The 18631-nt window shown below is 46.7% G+C and overlaps 1 protein-coding gene across 9 annotated transcripts in view; it reads right to left on the reverse strand.

The window, feature by feature from the left end:
* Positions 1-18631, reverse strand: part of ABCA1 (ATP binding cassette subfamily A member 1) — a 139100-nt gene that overhangs the window by 20356 nt on the left and 100113 nt on the right. For all 9 annotated transcript variants that reach the window (XM_057547558.1, XM_007178271.3, XM_007178270.3 and 6 more), the window contains 15 exons: positions 18029-18171; positions 17670-17807; positions 16589-16809; positions 15290-15362; positions 14142-14344; positions 12776-12824; positions 12471-12584; positions 11249-11397; positions 9440-9564; positions 8042-8140; positions 5335-5524; positions 4236-4330; positions 2969-3001; positions 1682-1787; positions 759-833 (listed from right to left, as the gene is read on the reverse strand). In XM_057547558.1, coding sequence (XP_057403541.1) covers positions 759-833; positions 1682-1787; positions 2969-3001; positions 4236-4330; positions 5335-5524; positions 8042-8140; positions 9440-9564; positions 11249-11397; positions 12471-12584; positions 12776-12824; positions 14142-14344; positions 15290-15362; positions 16589-16809; positions 17670-17807; positions 18029-18171 — 1813 coding nt within the window. The remainder of the gene's footprint in view (positions 1-758; positions 834-1681; positions 1788-2968; positions 3002-4235; positions 4331-5334; positions 5525-8041; positions 8141-9439; positions 9565-11248; positions 11398-12470; positions 12585-12775; positions 12825-14141; positions 14345-15289; positions 15363-16588; positions 16810-17669; positions 17808-18028; positions 18172-18631) is intronic.

Here is an 18631-nt window from a genome sequence, read left to right on the forward strand (position 1 = left end):
GCGAGGTACTGCTCCCAAACCCTGCTCCCGGAGGTAGGGGCACACACACAAAACACGCATGTGCACTCCAGAAATTCCAGTCGTACCACGAGACAAAACATGATCAGAGAACATGGCAAAGAGGTAACAGCGGCCAGGGTGTGCCCAGCACTGACCGTGTGGCCAGGCACTGTGCTACCTTTAACTCATTTAACCCTCACCATAGCTTTGAGGTAGCCACGATTACTGCCTGCATTTTATAGATTAGGAAACTGAGGCTTAAACAGGTTAAGTAACTCGGTCAAGTTCATAATGGTTCCCCTGGCGTGACCGGTGGCAAAGCAAGTTCTCTTCATCGTCATATTGTACAGCCTCACCAGTAAAATTAAGAGATATTTCTGTCATGAATCAATGTTATCATGAGCTGAAAGTACTTCGGGGGAACATAGGGATCACTGTTCATCAAAAAGCTATTGGAGGGGACTTCCCTGGTGGTCCAGTGGGTAAGACTCTGCACTCCCAATGCGGGGGGCCGGGGTTCAATCCCTGGTCAGGGAACTAGATCCCACATGCTGCAGCTAAGACCCAGCACAGCCAAAATAAATAAACAAATATTTAAAAAAAAAAAGCTATTGGAGGGAATTCCCTGGTCCAGTGGTTAGGACTCGGTGCTATCACTGCCCTGGGGACCGGGGTCAATCCCTGGTTGGGTAACTAAGATCCCTCAAACACCAAGGAGCGGCCAAAACCAAAAAAGCTATTGGAACAAAGGGCTTTACCTTGACGTTATTCTTCGTGTCCAGTCCTGTCATGAACCTTCCCAAGCTGCTGAGAAATCGATCTGCAGAACTGTCCTGTGAATGACAGAAAGCTGCCTCAGTGGGATGGTTCACAGGGGAGGGCAACAGAAAGTCTGGAGTCTGTGGACAATGGGACAACCTTGTGAAGGGCAACACTGCCACTGCGTCGTTCATTGAAATGAACCTTGAAGCCACTGAATAACTGGCTCCTGAGAAACAAGGGACCAGAAGTCTAAAGCAGTGTTGTTGCCATGAGCCACAGGTCTTAAAGGAACCAGAGGGAAACCCTGTGACTCAAAGTCCCAAGATGTAGATGTCTGGCTGTAACTGGTGGTGAGGATTCTTCACCATGCTCCCTTGACATCCTCCTAAGACCCAGAACTACACTCAGTATGCAGATGCATCAGACATGGGGTCTGTGCCTCAAGGGCAGAGATACAGACTCTAAGACAATTCCTGCTGTCTGTGACCCTAGAGGCCATATCATCTGACCTCCTCAATTCAAACTTAGAAATGGGGAACTTGAGATACAGATAAATGAAGTGAATGCTTATTAGGTACTAAAACTAGCTGCCAGGTTAAAGAAAATGATTCATTTCCTGTTTAACCAGAGATTGTTTCAGAAAAGTATGTTTGATGCCCAGTTTATTTATCCACTGGCTATGCTTAAGTTATTGAGAGATTTAAAATCTCTGCATTTGTTTTTGATCTGCACTTTCAGATAGTAAATAACATACTGAGTAGCTCAGTCTTGGCTGGCCCAAGATCACTAAATGCCCAGTGATGGCTTTGTATTTGAAAGTCTTAAACAATAAGCTGCCAGGTGATCATCTACCTGCCAACTACTCCCACGTACTAGCAACTCATTTTCTGTCTGACATGTCTTGGGATGGATACTGTACCTTGGCCACCTTCAAGTGTTTCTTCATTTGCTTGATGGCATCATTAACTTCTTCACTCGGAGGAAGTGATTGAGAATTACTGGCACCCAGGGAAAATCCACCGTACCTAAAAGAACAGCCTGATATTAAAACACAGGCGGTGTGGGATCCAATAACATTCAGCAGCAGACACCACGTAAGTATGTAATGCTTCATTTAGATGAACTGCCTGTTCAAAGTAGGACCCAAGTAAGACTCAGAGAAAGTTTCACCTTGGCCTCCTCTAATGGATTCTGGCAATCTCTTAACTCTTCTGTCTCCTGCCCAAGTGGGAGGGACCTGGGTCTGATTATACATAGAGTGAGACATCTGAGATGTTGAGGAAAGAATGCTCATCCATCTCACAGATGCTCCTCCCACCTCTGGTGGCTCTGGCCTGAACGTGGGTCTCCAGGCAAGCAGATGGGAAGTCAGGATGAGCAGTGAAGACACTGACCAGAGAGGTCTGAAAGGGTTTAGAGACAGGCCGTGGCTCTTCCATAGCAGGAGAACCACGAAAGGTCCTGCATCCGCCCTGCTCAGTTACTCAGTAAGTCCTGGCTCTTGGAGAAAAGGCAAAGAAGGAAGATGGGAGGCAGGGACAAAGAGCCATATTTTGAGGCAGCCATGTAAGGTATCTCATTTCTCATGAGAACTGATGGACTTCAAGGATCCTTCCTTCTTTTCTTCCCCAGTCCCATCTGCTCCTTCAAAACTTAGAGGGATATGGGCAGGGGTGGAGGTGGAGGGTGGGTCGGAGACAGCCTGACTGCAGCACAGGAGAGAATGATTCTTGCTATCCTGATGGAACTCTGGTTTTATTTTCTAATAGAAACATCATTATTTAAAAAAAACTCAGAGGGATAAATGAGTTGAAATACAATGAACATAGATGGTCTTGATGCCTCTTATTTCATCTAAGACCTCCTTGGTTATTCCAAAGACCTGAAAAATTGTCCTTGAGTCACTAGGACTCCTAGGAATTTGATTTGGTAAGTTTAACTAGCATAGGTTTTCCCTCAAAACATCGTGCTTCCTGTCAAGTCCCTAGAGACCCACAAGGAACTTCTAAATCTCCTCAAGGACATCAGTGTGCCAAATATTCCAAAGGCCTCTGAAGTGGCAGCTGGGCACTGAGCAGAAATGCTAAAGGCAAAACAATCCCTAAACTAACAACTTCCCGGGATCCAAGAAAACTGCATCACAATCATCCTCCTGAACTTTAGGAGTCAAGGAAAATGAAAAGAAGGCACAGCGAGGTCAACTTACCTAAACTCATTCACCCAAATCTTGTTCTTTAAGCTGCAGAAGGCCAAAGACAAAGAAACCAGAAATCAGTCCAAAGAAACATTGATCCTATTCCTGATGATGCAAAAGGAGTAAATATCTACTTGAGGATACAACAAAGGGACAGAAATAACCCTACGGTCAGGCTGGTGCTGTAGGGTCTTGTCAATGGAAAGAAGTCCTAATCAGCATGTCTTTTCTTCTCCCCATATTAAAACCTTATTATTTATATGAAGGTCATGCCTTATATTAAGAACAACTCAAAAACCAACAGAGGTGATCAAACTAGAAACTTTTTTAAATTCAAAATAATAGGTCAATTATGGATGACATATGGAGAGATTATGCCTCTTTCTTGGAAACTCACAGTAACTGTCATTCAAGCATACCCTTGTCATTAAAAGTCACTAGAACTCCTAACTTAGGGGCCCAACTAACCAAGCTGATAGGAAGGAAGCTAGAACAAACATTTTCTGAGCATCAACTAAATACAGCAGTCCCCCTTTATCTGGAGGGGATACATTCCAAGACCCCAGCGGATGCCTGAAACCATGGGTAATACCGACCTCTACATATACTATGTTTTATCCTATGTCTCCTGTTAATTTCTTTGAAGGTCAATAGGGCCACTATTATGTAAAATAAGGGTTACATGAACACAAGTACTGTAATACAGTGACAGTCAATCTGATAAACAAGAGGGCGTGTGCAGGTAGCATTTGTGGCACGGATATGCTGGACAAAGGGACGATTCCCATCCCAGGCCCCAGGAAGCTATATGGCTCTTCCAAGGCTCCAGAGCCAAGACAGGCCGTTAAGTTGGGCCAGGGTTCTCTTTATAATGCCATGTATTATCATTCATTCCATCCATGAGAGGTACTTCACATGTATAATTTCATTTAATCCTCATGACAAACTAATAAGAGCAACATTATCACATTTTATACAACCTAAGGCTTTAATAGGATAACTGGCTGCCCGTGGTCAAAAACGTTAATAAGCAGCAGAATTAGAATTTGAATCCAGATTTATTTTCATCCTGGAACCATGCAACCTCAGTCTTGAAGCTGAATGCTCATAATACTTCCCATCATCTCTTCTAGTTTGAAAGAATATCCTAAACTTCCAAAAGACAACATCAGGTCAAAATGTGATGTTCCCCCCCACTACTCAATCTACTATTTTTTTTGGCTTTTACTTCCTCTGATCAGTAATGATTAAGCAGGCGCCAAGTATAGTAAATAATGACCTTTTGGCTATGATCTGCACATACGTCTTCACCAGATAATCCGAAATGTTTCTTCCCGTCAGGTTCTGAAGGATGTCCGCAGTGTTCTGTTTTCTCTGTTATCACAGAAAAACCAAGTGCATGTGTCTTTATGGACCAGAATTGGAATAGAAAACAAATCAAGGACAACAATGACACATGTCCCTCAAACATGTACCACAGTGTGACCAGACTCTGCCCACAGGGCCCAGGTTCTGCCATCAGCCAGCCACCAAGGTCTGGTCCATTCTGCTCTCAGCAGGGCCATTCACTTATGGCAAGCCAAGGAGAGCCCCAGCAAATTATTCTGAACAACTAAGTGCTAGACCGTGAAGTATCATTCTTTATGGTTACAAAAGGATTTTAGGGAGCAGCACCATTGACCATGCCTAGTGAATTCTTCTGTTCATTGGAGTTATACTGATGAAGAGATGAGCTCTTATTTTAAAGAAAGGTAACCAAGAAGGACTGCTTTAAGTTTTCAACACCATTTGAAATTCCTTCTCCTCACCCTGCAACCTGGATGCTGATAAGGCAGCAGAGAGACAGCAAAAGCAAGCCTCTTCCTGAAATCATTCTCAGAAAAAATGGCTCAGAACTGTTTCCCACACTCAGAGTTTCAGAGGATGTCAGAGTTGTAAGACCCACAGAAGTTTTATGGGCGCGCCTCCCTAATTCAGCGGTGAGGAAACAGGCCTAGGGACTCAGAGTGGCCTGTCCAAGGTCACCAGCTCATCTGTGGCAGAGGCAGAGATGAAGCTGGGCTTGTCACAGTCTGTCCTGTGACACCAGAGAGTCCACAGTGTGCCTTCCACAGCTCATTGATCCAGAGTGTTGCATTCTGGTTGTACCTCGAACCAGTAAGGAAACTAGGCTGACTTCAAAAGAGAGAAGCAGGCTAAGCTCCCTCAGATACAGGAACAATGTGCTCCAAGCCCCCTCCTCTCAAAACTCACATGCTTTTCCCTATGACAAGAATCAAGACTGAAAGAGACCCTCCTGACATGGCAGGTCACCCATGCCTTCTCCCCAAGCCCACCCTGCACCCCACCTGAACGGTCACACCCTGAAAGTGACTCACTTGTGGAGGAGGCAGCCCCCCAGCCCCCAGGGGACACACGGGCAGCATCTTCTTGATTTTGTCGCTGCTACACTGGCAGGTGGGGGAGGGGTTCTCCATTGTCCAGTTCCCATTTCTGAAGAGGTCCGTGATGGTCTTGGGGACTGGGGTGGTGGTCCACTCCTCCTCCCCCACCGAGCAGGGCATGTCTCTGCAAAGGGACATCAAAGGTAGGATCACCCAAGAGGGCCTGGCCTCTCGTATTGCCTCAGAGCACAGGACCAATCAATAACAACTGCAAACATGCATCTATCCCCTCATCACTTGGTTATTTGATCTGCCCCACAGACTTGTAAGGTACAAACTCATTTACAGTGAGGGATGATGGAACACATTCCGCCCACAGACTTGTAAGCTACAAACTCATTTACAGTGAAGGATGATGGAACACAAAGAGGGCCTAAATGCTCATATACTGAACTCAAGTCAATCCAATCACCAGCATTCAATCACTCACCCACATGTTCACTCAACAAACATTCACTGTGCATCTACTATGTGCCAGACACTGTCCTGCGTATTTGAGAATTTGGGGTGAAAAGACAAAGTCTCTGCCTTCATGAAGTTTGTGTTCCCAGGAAAGAGTTCGATAACAAGCAATTAAATCATATGATCTTAGATAGCCAAAAGTGAAGCAAAATAAAGGCAGAGTGACTGGTGAGAAAGGACCATCTGAAGAGGTCATATACTTCAGCCAAAACCTAAATGATGGGAGAGAACAAGCTAGGCAGGGATTCAGGGGAAAAATATTACAAGCAGAAGCAACAGAGCACAGGTGAAAAGGTCCCAAGTGTTCTACATTTAAGGAACAACAGGAAGGCAGTGGGGCTGGAAAGTGATGAGCTACGAGGGAGAGTGATGGGAAATGAGGAGGAGAGGGAGGCAGGGGCCATAGGACATAGGCCTGGGAAGGAGTCTGCATTTTACGCTCAATGTGCTGAAACCTGGTGGAGAGTGTCAGGATTCACTTTATGTTTCAAAATGAGTAGAGGATTTTGGGGAGTGAATGGGGGCGACAGTTGTTGGCCCATGAAGAGCTAGACTGTTTGCAAGCATCCCAGGTAACTAAAGACAGGCCTTTATGTCTGACGTGAGCTCTGAATTACTGTGATACCATCAGTAAGTCACTTGCCCTCTCAGGGCCTATTTTCTCCACTAGTGAAACAGAAGTATGAAATGACTTGTCTCAATAAGTCACATTTCAACAAGGCATTTCTAACATCCCTTCCAGTTTCAAAACTCTACAATATGAAGCAGAGCCACAGTCTTTAGAAGATTCTTCTATCAAATGAACAGTTTTGTGGATTGCCCTCTAGTTCTCTCTTTGAAGCACCTGGACTAAATGGAAAAGTCAGACTAAGATGGTGTCGTCCTGAAGCTCACGCTCTAAAACCTTCACAAGATCACTGGCTGAGATCAGTTCTACTACTTTCTGAAAAACCTAACAGTCTCCACAGTGGGGCCCTTACATCAGACGGACCCCAGTACACGTCAGTGGGTGCTCTGCCCCCAGTGATGTCAGGCCTGCACCTCTCAATGCAGACCTGGCTCCTACAGATCCTTCCTTGGCTGGCATCCATCTATGAGTCCATATTGTTGAGCTGGCATGTGATGAATCCACCTACCTGTGTTATACCTCATCTCACTCTCCTCTCTCGCCTACAGAGAACTTCCAAGTGGAATCTCATTAAAAGTCCTGTGAAATCTCTGACCGTCTCCACCTTGGTCACCTTGTTTTTTAGGAACTGATACTGACTGTCAGGATTTACCACTTAGCAAGTGTTAAGTACTAACAAATGTTCAGTAAGTACTCAATTGATAAGCGCTAACAAGTACATAATGGCTATCCACTTAGCAATCTGTTCTAAAACCTGGCACACACAGGTGGTATGCTCACTTGTCTGTCTCCTGCAGGCTCACTATCTTCCCTTTAAAACCTGGAATTCAAGTTAGGCCTTCTCCAATCTTTCCACACCTTCCCACACTCTCCATAATTCCTCAGTCTGTGGTTAACAACCTACCTGAGCCTGGAAACTTGAACCTGCCTCTACCATCGTTGGGTTCTCTCAGAAGCTCCTCACCTCTCTTCATTGTCTTTACTCACAAAGATCTCTGGACGTGCCTTCCTCCCATATACACTTAGAGTCGTATGGGTATTTCACTGAATTTATTTATACACTGCCTACTTTTTTTTAAAGGACTTTGAAGGAGAATATGATAAAAATATGCAACTCTGAAAGAAGAAAATGTCCATTTTTATAAAAACTATGCCATCTTTTCAGGCTTTTAGAGTGAAGAAGCTGATCAACAAAACTGCAAATTATACATAATGGGAGCCTGTCTCTGCACTTAGGTATAGGAGCTGGAGAAAAGGGATCAGTATAAAGGACTATTTAAATTAAATATTCATTTCTAAAGCAGTAAACAAATGTCTATAGTCATTTGCCTGGCAAGATGCTAGAAGACTCTCCTAGTCTGTTATGTTTGTTCCTAGATGGTCTGATTAAACCACTATATTAACTTTTTTAAAATAAAAAATGTTTCAAAGGGCAAATGACGGTAGTCACCATGTGGCATAACAAATGATAAAAAGCAGTGTAGAGATCAAACCAGGTGACAAGCACAAGAAGCCAGCCGTGGAGGGGCTCACGGCTCAAGTGGCACTCACGGGATTGGGTTTCCTTCCATACATCGGGTCCCGAAGCCAGGCTTTCCAGTGAGAGCGCTCAAGAGCTCCTGGGTGCTCACGTCCTCAGGAGCGTCATTACTGTAGGCACACGAGAGGCAGCCAGCTCAGCAATTCATTAAAACCATGAATCGGGAGGAGGAAGGCGATTTTTTTTTAAATTAAACACTTTATTAAGTACTTCCTGTATGCCAAACTCTTGAAACGGAAATTAATAAAACACAGAACCCACCCACAAGGAACTCAGCCTCTGGCCATACATTTGGTATCAAGGTAACATACAGCACTCCGAAGTGGAGCTTGTGTAAATAAGTTATATGTATAGAGATGTGCACACGCATGTGTACACACCCACCCACGTATATACACACATTTACGTATATATTTTAATGTGAAGTACATGAATTCGCTATAGATCAGTATTTCAAAAGTACTTTCACAATTATCCATTAGGCACAGACAACAGGGATTTTCTAGGAAAGGGCGGGCTGATTTTATGGGCTGAATGTTTGCACGGACAACTGGAAAACACAAACAATGATGGATACAGGTTACAAACACAAAACAAGCCCCTGTGTTCCACAGCCTCGGGCAATACAAGGTCAGCAGCTTGGAAAGGAAAGAAGAAAGTAAACCTGCACTAAATAGGAAGGAAGCATGGGATTAGAGAAAAAGAGACTGATTCACATGTTTACATATATATATATATATATATATATATATTTTTTTTTTTTTTTTTTTTTTTTTCTTTAAAGCTTCCCTTTGACATCACTGACACACTTCCCCGATCGAAAGATCTGCAAATACTATGGGACTGAGGAAAACTCCTGTATAACGTGATGCAGAAATTCCTTTGTCCTTTTGTTTGAAGCGCTGGATTGTTACAGAGTAGCTGGTATTTTGGTCTAAAAACCAAACACTAGCTAGCTATTATCTATAAGCTAAAAGACTAAATAATACATACACGAATTGCATCATGCAGAAAACAAGAACCTGGAGGTGCAATGCTCTGAGTGTATGGAAGCCATGTGTTCAACTACAGAATAAAGACACAGCTATGAAAATCCAAATATATTATAGCTCAATCATAGATTTTTTTTGCAAGGGCAGATTACTTACATAAAACACATATGTTCCTTACAACAGCGTATAAAGAGGAATGGAGTTTAAATGCGTAAGAGGACTGGCCTGTTAGTTCAGGTTTTGTTCACCGCTGTCCGTTGCATCTAACATGAGTTTGTGTGAGGGCTGTAACCACAGCTGATAAATCCATGCCCCTGTGTAACTCTCGAGTCCCCCTCCCCTTGGCCCTCAGCACAGTGAACACCCTGGTCGGCCTGAGGTCTCCTCCCACCTTGGGCGCAGAAGGCAAACGCATACCTGACAAACGTGTACTGTTCGTTGTACATCCAGGGTTGAAGTTCCAGGCTGGGGTACTTGCCAAAGGGTGGCACGATCAAGCTGAACACCAGGGCAATGCAGACAAACACAGCTGGCAGGACAATCTGTAACCAGAGGGTAGGAGGGAAGAGAAATCGCAGGAGAAGGACAAGGGTTAGAAAGAAGGCCACAGGGCAAGGCCCTGTGAGTCCAGCCAGGCTCTCAGACCAGCCATCACTCGAGTGTGCACAGGGCGCAGCTCCACCAAGGCATTCTTGGCAGGTTGGAAGCAATGGAGACTGAAATCTAAACCCCTTCCCTCCGGGGCATTTCTGGAAGCTGGCAACACAAGGCCAGAGGCTGTGGCCCCCTGACAGGGGCACCGAGCTGAGAACTTCACAGAGTAAACAGTGGTCACGTGTCAGGGTGACTTAGAACACCAGGTCCCTCTTCTCCCTGAAAACCTGAGAAAGACCACACTGGTCATGAGCCCAGCTCAGCTCAGACGAAAGCTGAGAGCCGAAGCCTGGACCAGAAGCCAGAAGACCTGCAGTTTTGTTCTGTCTCTACTGTAATTGTATCCATGTGAAGCCACATCCCCTATGGCCTCAGTCTTCTCATTTGTAATCTGCAGACAGACTAGGTGACCCATTCAGATCCCATACTTTGATAAAACCACTCTACAGCACTGTCTCCATGGAAAGGGAACAGCAGCTATTTCTTCCCCTGATGGCCTCAAAAAGCATGATTAATCTAAATCCTTACTAAACCACCTTAAACTTTACACCTGTACCTTCTCTGAAAACAATGACTTGTACATACTTTATAAGCAAACTCTAAGCTCCTTCCATTTATTCCTGAGAAATTTATCCGTTTAAAAAAAAAAAAAAATCCAAATGATGCCCCTGGTTCTAATGTTCTTGCATTTCAATGCAGAAAATTAATCAGTAGGTGATTAATTCCATGGGAAAAAACTGTATGAGCATTATCTCATTTAATTATCATTACAACCCTAAGTAGTAATATCATTATCACCAATCAACAAACAAGGTAACTGGGGCTCAGGGAGACTAAGTAACTTGCCCAAGGCCAAAGAGACAATAAGTAGCAGAACCAGAATTCAAACCTAAGTCTATATGCTCCAAACTCATATTCTGTGCATTACTCACGTAGTCTGTAGAGAAGAATCTCTGTAACTTCTTTATACTTCTTGATTTTATAGAGTGGAATAATTTCATCCCTCCTAACCCAGCAAGTTAGCGTGCAAACACTGACATGCAGGCAAGAGTGTAATGAGTCTTCTCTGTTTATCATTTTTTTTTTGGTCTGACCTCTGGTTATCTTTTCTATCAGTTTTCAGATAAACATCAACTTAGAGAAAAATCAAGTTTCCAATAAGTTCATATGTTGAGTGCATCTGGGCATATCATCTCTGAAGTTATGAAAGTTTAATTTGCCCAGCCAGTTTTTCTAAACTTTGTCCTTGTTATACTCTACTTTATGATAAAACTAACACACACGGTAATTACTAATGTGAGGTCCATTCTAAGCACTTACTCATTTTAATCTTCATAACAATTATATCATAGGTACTATTATTATCCCCATTTTACAGATAAGGACACTGAGGCTCAGAAAAGTAACCTGCAACAGACACGTGAGTGCAAGAAGCAGAACTGGGATTGAAATACAGATAATCTGGCTCCAGTGTCCATCTTATAACAATGATGCTGCCCTGTCTTCACTGGTCAGGGAGCCTGCAGCCCATCAAGGAAGCCTGAGTCCTTGGCCTGGAACAGCACTTCTCACCTGAGCAAAGAATCCCTTCCGACTCCGTCTGGCAATCAGCAGCCTCTTCCACAAAAGGGCCCCAAACTGCTGCTGTGTGAGTTTCCAGCCCTTCACCTGGTAGGAGCCTTTGCCGTCCATCCCGCTGAGCAGGTCTGTTTCTCTGGATTCTGCAGAGAGCCAACACTGAAGGTCACCTGTTATATCAGGCATTTTTGACAGCCCCGCGCTCCTCCCTCCAGCATCTTCAGCAACACCTTGGAGGCTTGCATTTGAAGGTAAAAGTAAAGGAGTAAAGGGCCTTGGTGACAAATTCACATCCAAGGAAAAGTGATGACCCCAAACGTATGACAGCAGCAGTCTCTGCCTCTGGGTTCTTATCTGATGAGCACAGAAAAATGAAGGTGCCTTGAGACAGCTGAAGAGAGATGTTCACACATAATGGTGTTACATCAAGCCATTCAGATGAATCAAGTCATCCTCAATTTCTTACAGAATATTCTACAAAACAGGCCACGTAAGTAGGCTGACATACTTGAGAACACACAATAGCAATCTGTCTCCCATTTATTCTATTTTTGGTAAAAGGTGGACACATTCCAGTGATCTAAGCACTAACGATGTATGAAGTTAGGGAGAACATGAGAGTCACACACTCACGTGGCACAGGGATGGGAGAGTCAGGAAGGTTTCTGTTCCGAAAAAGTTTTATAGAAATCCTTGTCTTAAACAAACCATTTCTAACTGCGGTGGCTTGACATCTCACCAATATTTGCTTCATTTCCTGCCTCCCCCTTCTCCATCCCAGTCAAATACACAGGGATACACTCATCCAAAACAGCTAAGTCTAAGGGTCCAATTAACTCTAAAAGCAAATTCACCTCGCTCTTTCAAAATCTTCCGTCCACTCAGAGAACATTTATTCAACAATTAAACACCTCATGAACGCGAGAAAAGATAAGAAATGGATTCAGAGGATTGAGAGGCCATCTTTTGATGTGTGTATATCTTGAGAGAGCGATCTCAGTGCAGTGAAGGAAGTGGTGAGGACAGGCTCTTTCAGGATTGACTGTATGCACAACCCTGAAAAGGGGAAAGTGGCTTTTTTCATTTTCTCTCTTCCCTTTGGACCCTGTAGGCATCTATCATCCTGGTTCAAGGACCTCGAAAGATAACACCTGAGAAGAACATAAGAGAGAAATTCACTTCCTAGCAACGGAATGAAGATCTTGCCCAAACGGACCTGGATCTATGTCGGAATCATTCGGATCAACAGCATCATCTTCAGTAAATGGGCGAAGACAGCTCTGCTTGTCCCCGAAGATCCGTCTGTTTCGTCTTGCGGGTAGGGTGCCATCTGAAGGCAAAAGGAAGGAACCCCATGTTTCATTTTATTTGTAACAGAACAAACTCTGAATCTGTAACAAATCTATACGCTAAAAGTAAGAATGTCATAAAACAATTTGAAGGGAAAGGCACAAGCCTGGTGAGCTAAGACAGCCTACAGGGGGCACAGCCCAGAGAATGTGCAGCCCCCCGGAGGGTTACCTGAGGTCTCAGCATCCACCCCACTCTCTTCAGCCACTTTGAGAAATATCTGAAAAATAAGAGTGAGTGAGAGTGTCATAAGCACCACATTGTGAGAGCAACTGCCATGATTATTATGTGACTGAATGGTATGCTAGCCCCTAAAGACAAAACGTAGAAGACTCATTTATTGATAACACTTTGTCAGAGTCACTTGGGAGAGAAGCCGTTTTTACCAGAGAACATTTCCCCAGTGGTGAGAGCTATCAATCCAGACAGTCATTTCAAATTAAAGCTGTGACATGAGGACACTGCGGAAGGAGGAATTTGTTCTGAACCTACAGGGAATGAGCCAAGTGGCTTCTTCCAAGTCTATGGCCCCAAATCTTTGAGTAGGCTAGCACCATGATAGGTTATCCGAGACAGGATGATCAAGAGAGGAGGGGTTCCCATCACTAGAAATGTTATGGCAGGGATTCCAACATCAGAAAACAATCTGATCTAGACCAATGATTCCCAAACTCTGATCTGCCCAGACGCTGCCCAGGAAGCATGCAATAGAAGCCCAGACATCAAGGCCTTACCTCCAGAAATTCTGATTCAAAGACTCTGGAGCTGAGCCTTGGAATTTTTTTTTTTTTTTTAAACATCTTTATTGAAGTATAATTGCTTTACAATGGTGTGTTAGTTTCTGCTTTATGACAAAGTGAATCAGTTATACATATACATATATTCCCATATCTCTTCCCTCTTGCATCTCCCTCCCTCCCACCCTCCCTATCCCACCCCTCTAGATGGTCACAAAGCACCGAGCTGATCTCCCTGTGCTATGCGTGAGCCTTGGAATTTTTATTGTCAATAATATTCTCAGATGATTCTGCTGCACAGTCAAACCTGGAGACTACTGGGCCAGACAATTTTATACCCCTTCCAGCCCTTGAGGTCTCTCTCAAGAGAGGCACTGCTTACACAGTAATGGAGTATGAGCTTTGAAGCCCAAAACCCCTGATTCTGAATCCTTGCTTGGCATCCCTGAATGTCAACTTTCTCATCTTGTTATGAGGATTAAATGAAGTTATAATGATTGAAAAAAACAAAACACACCAAGGTTAGCACATGGCACAAGTAGATTTTCCATAAATGTTGGCCATTTCCAATGCATGGTCATGACACAGTCATACCGGGGAGCAATCCTAATACTTCTTTCCTACATCTCCCACTACAACCTTAAAGGGCTAACTGGAACCAACACAACCCAGATGCCAACGACCTAAGCACTCAGTGCCTAGGTTCATGGTGATCCTACTCCCAGTGGGCATGCAGGCTGCCTGTCTGGCCCCGGGATCGTTGGCCCTGCTACATTCTGACAGCCAGCCACCGAACTTACTTCTTCCAGGGTAGTCTCTGAAATTCCATAACTGGAGATGCCCAGGTCTGAGAGCCGGTCATCAATCTCATGGAAGAGTTCCACAAAGGCCCCCTCTTTGGCGGCTTCATAGGGCAGCACGTAGGTCAGCTCATGCCCAATGTCTTCCACCAGCCGGGCCTCGGCCACATGCTTCCTGATGAGGCTGGAGATTGCGGAGACATCTGTAGGGACCAAAGAACAGACACGGATCAGCCAACTCCGAGGCCCCCCATTAGGGGCCAGCCGCTCTCCGCCTTCTCCCTTGCCTACTCCTCAGGAGCCCGCCTGCCCACACAGCACACATGGCCCAGACACTTAAGTCATTCCATGTGTTCACCTCTGGCCTGAGAGTTCCTGGGGGCGGAGGCTGGGTCTTATTCACCTTTGTATCACCAGAGCCAGGCACAGTGTAGGTCCTCAGTGCATGGTGGGTGGCTGGATGGCCTTCTGAGGTTGAAAGCCTGGTGTCTATTGCCTAAGTGCTAGGATTCTTCAACGGAAAGCTTGACTAAAGGAACTGTAAAAGATTCTTCACCTTTCCCTAACCTTTTAAAGGAGGCTCCTTCTATTTACCCTCAATAGAGGGTTAATCAAACAGGGCATGGAAGGAGAGCCAGAGGCTTCCTGGGAACAGCCAGCTGTTAGGATGGGGAAGACAGGGCCAGGGTAAAGGCTTCTGTTCCATTTCTGTTATTGGTGACACTGGCCTCCTACACACACCTCCTGAGGGAAATCCAGCGGGCTGCTCCTCTCCTGGGCACTCACCCTCCCTAGGCACTGAACCCCAATCCCTCCACCATCAGCTTGGCTACTCAGCTCCTCATCCCTGGTCTCCAGTGTCCAGTGTGCAGCCAGACCCACTCCCCTAAGGGATCCCCCCACCCCCAATCATCTCAGCGCTCTGGGACACTGCCCTGCCAGCTCCCAGACCAAGCCCCAGGCTCCCCGGCAAGCGTCAGGCTGATCCGCCACCAAGCTGCACCCTCTCCCGCAGCCGCCCAGCCCCAGCCCAGCAGCAAACCTTGAGTCAGCGCCACCAGCCTCTGCACCTCTCCTCCTCTGCCTCCACTCTGCCCAGCTGGGGGAAGCTCAGGCACCACCTGAATAAGAAACCCCAGAGTCCTTACCGACGGTCAGCGTGTCACTCTCATGGTCGCTGCCCAGGCCAGCATCAGAACTGCTCTGAGAAACACTGTCCTCCTGATGGCAAAGAAGGAGGTAAGAATGGGTCAGGGACCGAGCAAGGTGCAGCCCCACCAGCTTCACCTGGGGGCTTCCGAGAAGCTCTATCGTGTGAGAACCGGAGCAAAGAGCTCCTCCCGGGAGGCACGCAGCTGGGCTGCCTTGGCTTCTGAGGCCACTGTCTGATCTGACACCTGGGCTGTGTGCACGGGAAGCAGAGCTCGCAAAAGCAGAGCTGCGGCCTGCCAGCGAGTGCTGTAACCAGGCCCTCATCGACCGTCTTGGGCATGGGGTTTACCTGCCTGGTTATCTAGCTCAGTGCTTCTCAAGCTTTAATTTGTGTTTCCTCACCAGAGGACCTTGTTAAAACGCAGATTCTAATTTAGTAAGTCTGAGCTGGGCCCAAGTTTCTGCATTTCTGACGAGCTCCCAAGTGACTGATGCTGCTTGTCTCAGACCGCACTTTGACCCACGAGACACTAGTTAAAAGGTAAATAAGTGGACAGGAGGTCAAGGTTGGGATGTAAGTGTTTTGGGCGCCAGTGTTTGAACACACAGATAAACCTCAGGCATGTACTGCAGTACAGGGGAAAATGTACCTGGTTATTGGGTTCTGGTCCCACCTCTGTTATTCACTTGCTGGGTGACCCTGAATAAACTAAATCCCTACAAGCCTCACTTCTCTCATCTGGGATAATAACTGCAATACCTTCTTCCCAGGGTTGCTCTGTACTTTGAGATGATAGATAAAAAAAAAAAGTTTGCAAATGATAACAATGCTACAACTATTATCCTGATTTTCTTTTATGGCCAGAGTCAGCCAGATTGAGTGCCTGGCATGAAATCGGTGCTCAACACACATGTGCTGTTTTGTAGTTTAAAAGTTAAGGTCAATAAGATTTAAAGGTAATGAGCAGGCACAGCAGGGCATTCTTCAGTTAAGGCTCTTAACTCTTGGTAAGTCTTTCTTCTTCAACAAAATAAAGTCCTCTAAGGGCCTTCTCCGTCGCTCATTGTGTTTCCATACGAAAAAGGAAACGGGATTCAACAGAGCTAACACGATGGGAACAGAAGTCTCCAGAGATTCCCATGTAGGAGGTACGACGTGACTCCAAAGGGACACAGAGCAGGGAGATGGTGGCCTCAAGGTGGCAGAGTGGGGCAGATGTGGGCAAGCCACTCACAGCCAGTGAGTCCTGACTCCCTGGACCCAGCACCAGCCCAGCCCTGAGACTGCAACTCACCTTTTTCAGGTACGACACAGTGCTACTGCTATTTCTGCACGAGCTGAGGGAGGACTCCACGTCCTTCTTGACCAGGGTCAGGTAGTAACCTGTCCCCAGCTGGTTCTTCAGGAACAGGGAGGAGCCCACGCAGCACAGCTTCCCATGGGAAATGATGGCAATCCTGTCCCCCAGGATGTCCGCTTCATCCATGTGGTGTGTGGACAGAATGATGGTGCGGCCTGCCGGGAACAGACACGAGGGCGAGGCGCAGGTGAGGCATGCTGTCCTCACTGGTCGCAGTGGCCACAACTACAGAAATACGAGCAGGGGAAAGCCTGGGAGAAAGGCCCCGAGGCCTGTGTGCTCACGACCCCCAGGATGGCAATGCTGTGGGGACGGCTGCTGCATCCTCATAGAATGAAGGACGGCAATGTTTATTTGGGAACTTGCTACATGCCAGCAGTGTGCTACCTGGTCTAGGTGCATTCTCATTTAACTTAATCCTCTGTAAGGTGGGCACTCCCACCATTATAGATCAAGAAGCTGAGGCAAGTTAAATGACTTTTCCAAGGTCTCGGGCCAGCTTGAGCTGACTCCAAACCCGTGCCCCTCATACTGTACCACCTTGTGTACCTTCTACCCCTCTAAGCTGACTGCACCTCTCCCATCCATTCATGTATTGATCCACTCTGTCAGCACACAAGTTTAGCGCACCACGTGGGGACAGAGACGAAGGACAACACGGCCTCGGCTCTTGGGAATCTCAGTCTGTAGGAGACCATAATTATACTACACATGTGAGAGTTCTAGGCTGGAGGGAGCCCTGGGGGCCCATAGAGGATGCCCTTTATCCCCATTTCTCTTCTCCTTGCAGGCCCCTAGGGAATGAAGTGTAAACTTGCAGGGAAACCAGGCCTCCCACTTACACACCAGGGCTGAGGTCAGAGCTCAGCTCCACGTTTTCCTTGAAAGCAATTCTGTTGCTCTAGCAGAAACAGCCATAAGATACTCTTCCAGAGGCCCTCCCTCCCTCTCTCGCTCCTTTCCTCCCTCCCTCCCCCTGCCAGCCCAGAAGGCAGAGTAAATACACATCAGTTACCTTGTCGATATTTCAGCAGCAGCTCCCATATTCCCCTGCGGGAGTAAGGGTCCACGCCGGCTGTGGGCTCATCCAGAATGACAACCTTGGATCCCCCGACAAAGGCCAAGGCCACAGACAGCTTTCTCTGCATTCCACCTATGGGAGAGAGGAGACAGGATCCAGGGCCAGCCCCAGTGAGTGACAGCAGAGGTGGCGAAGGAGGGATGGAGGTGCCCTCCTGGGGACAAGCCCGAACACGTTTCTGACCCTCCCACTCCCCCGGGAAGCCGGGGACACGGCGGCAGCTGTATTTCCTGTGTGTGTGTAGTCGGGGGCGGCGGGGTGCGTTGGAGGAGGAAGGCAGCTCTGGGCCTCACCTGACAGCTGACTTGTTTTGCTTTTCAGTTTGCTTGGCGGCAAACCAACATCCAGGGCCATCTGCTCCATCTCTGCTTTCACGTGCTTCTCCGAGAGCCCTTTCAGGCGGGCGTAAAACCAGATGTGCTCTTCAACAGTCAGCCTGGGGACAGAGGGGCAGGTCGGCTCCGGGCCCCCAGGACGCACAGAACACAGTGCCTCCTCACCCAGAACACGACAGGCACATTTTTCTTTCCCCACTTTTTTTTTTTTACTTTATCAATTTCTGAAAAATAATCTCCAGGAAGGATTCAAGGTAGAACAGCAGTGAGCAGTCACATGAGCTACTTGAGAAGCCAAAGCAGCAAGGCGACAGGTCACGTCCACCCGATTCCCCGCTGGCCTGGCCCCTGCGCATCAGGCAGTGGCGGGTCCTCAAAGGGCCCTCCCCAAGGCCCCACCAACCAAGGAGCTGCCTCGGCCTTAGACTGGAGCAGCCCTCCTGAACCTCGAAGGACTTCAGCCCTGAGAGAAGGGGGGCCCCTGTGGAGGACACAAGCCCGGGCTGCTCACTGTAGATGAGAGGAAACCGGGGCCCAGAAGGGGGATGCCCTCGCCCGAGG

The sequence above is a fragment of the Balaenoptera acutorostrata genome, chromosome 6 (genome assembly GCF_949987535.1).
Source record: "Balaenoptera acutorostrata chromosome 6, mBalAcu1.1, whole genome shotgun sequence".
In the NCBI taxonomy this organism is placed as follows: Eukaryota; Metazoa; Chordata; class Mammalia; order Artiodactyla; family Balaenopteridae; genus Balaenoptera; species Balaenoptera acutorostrata.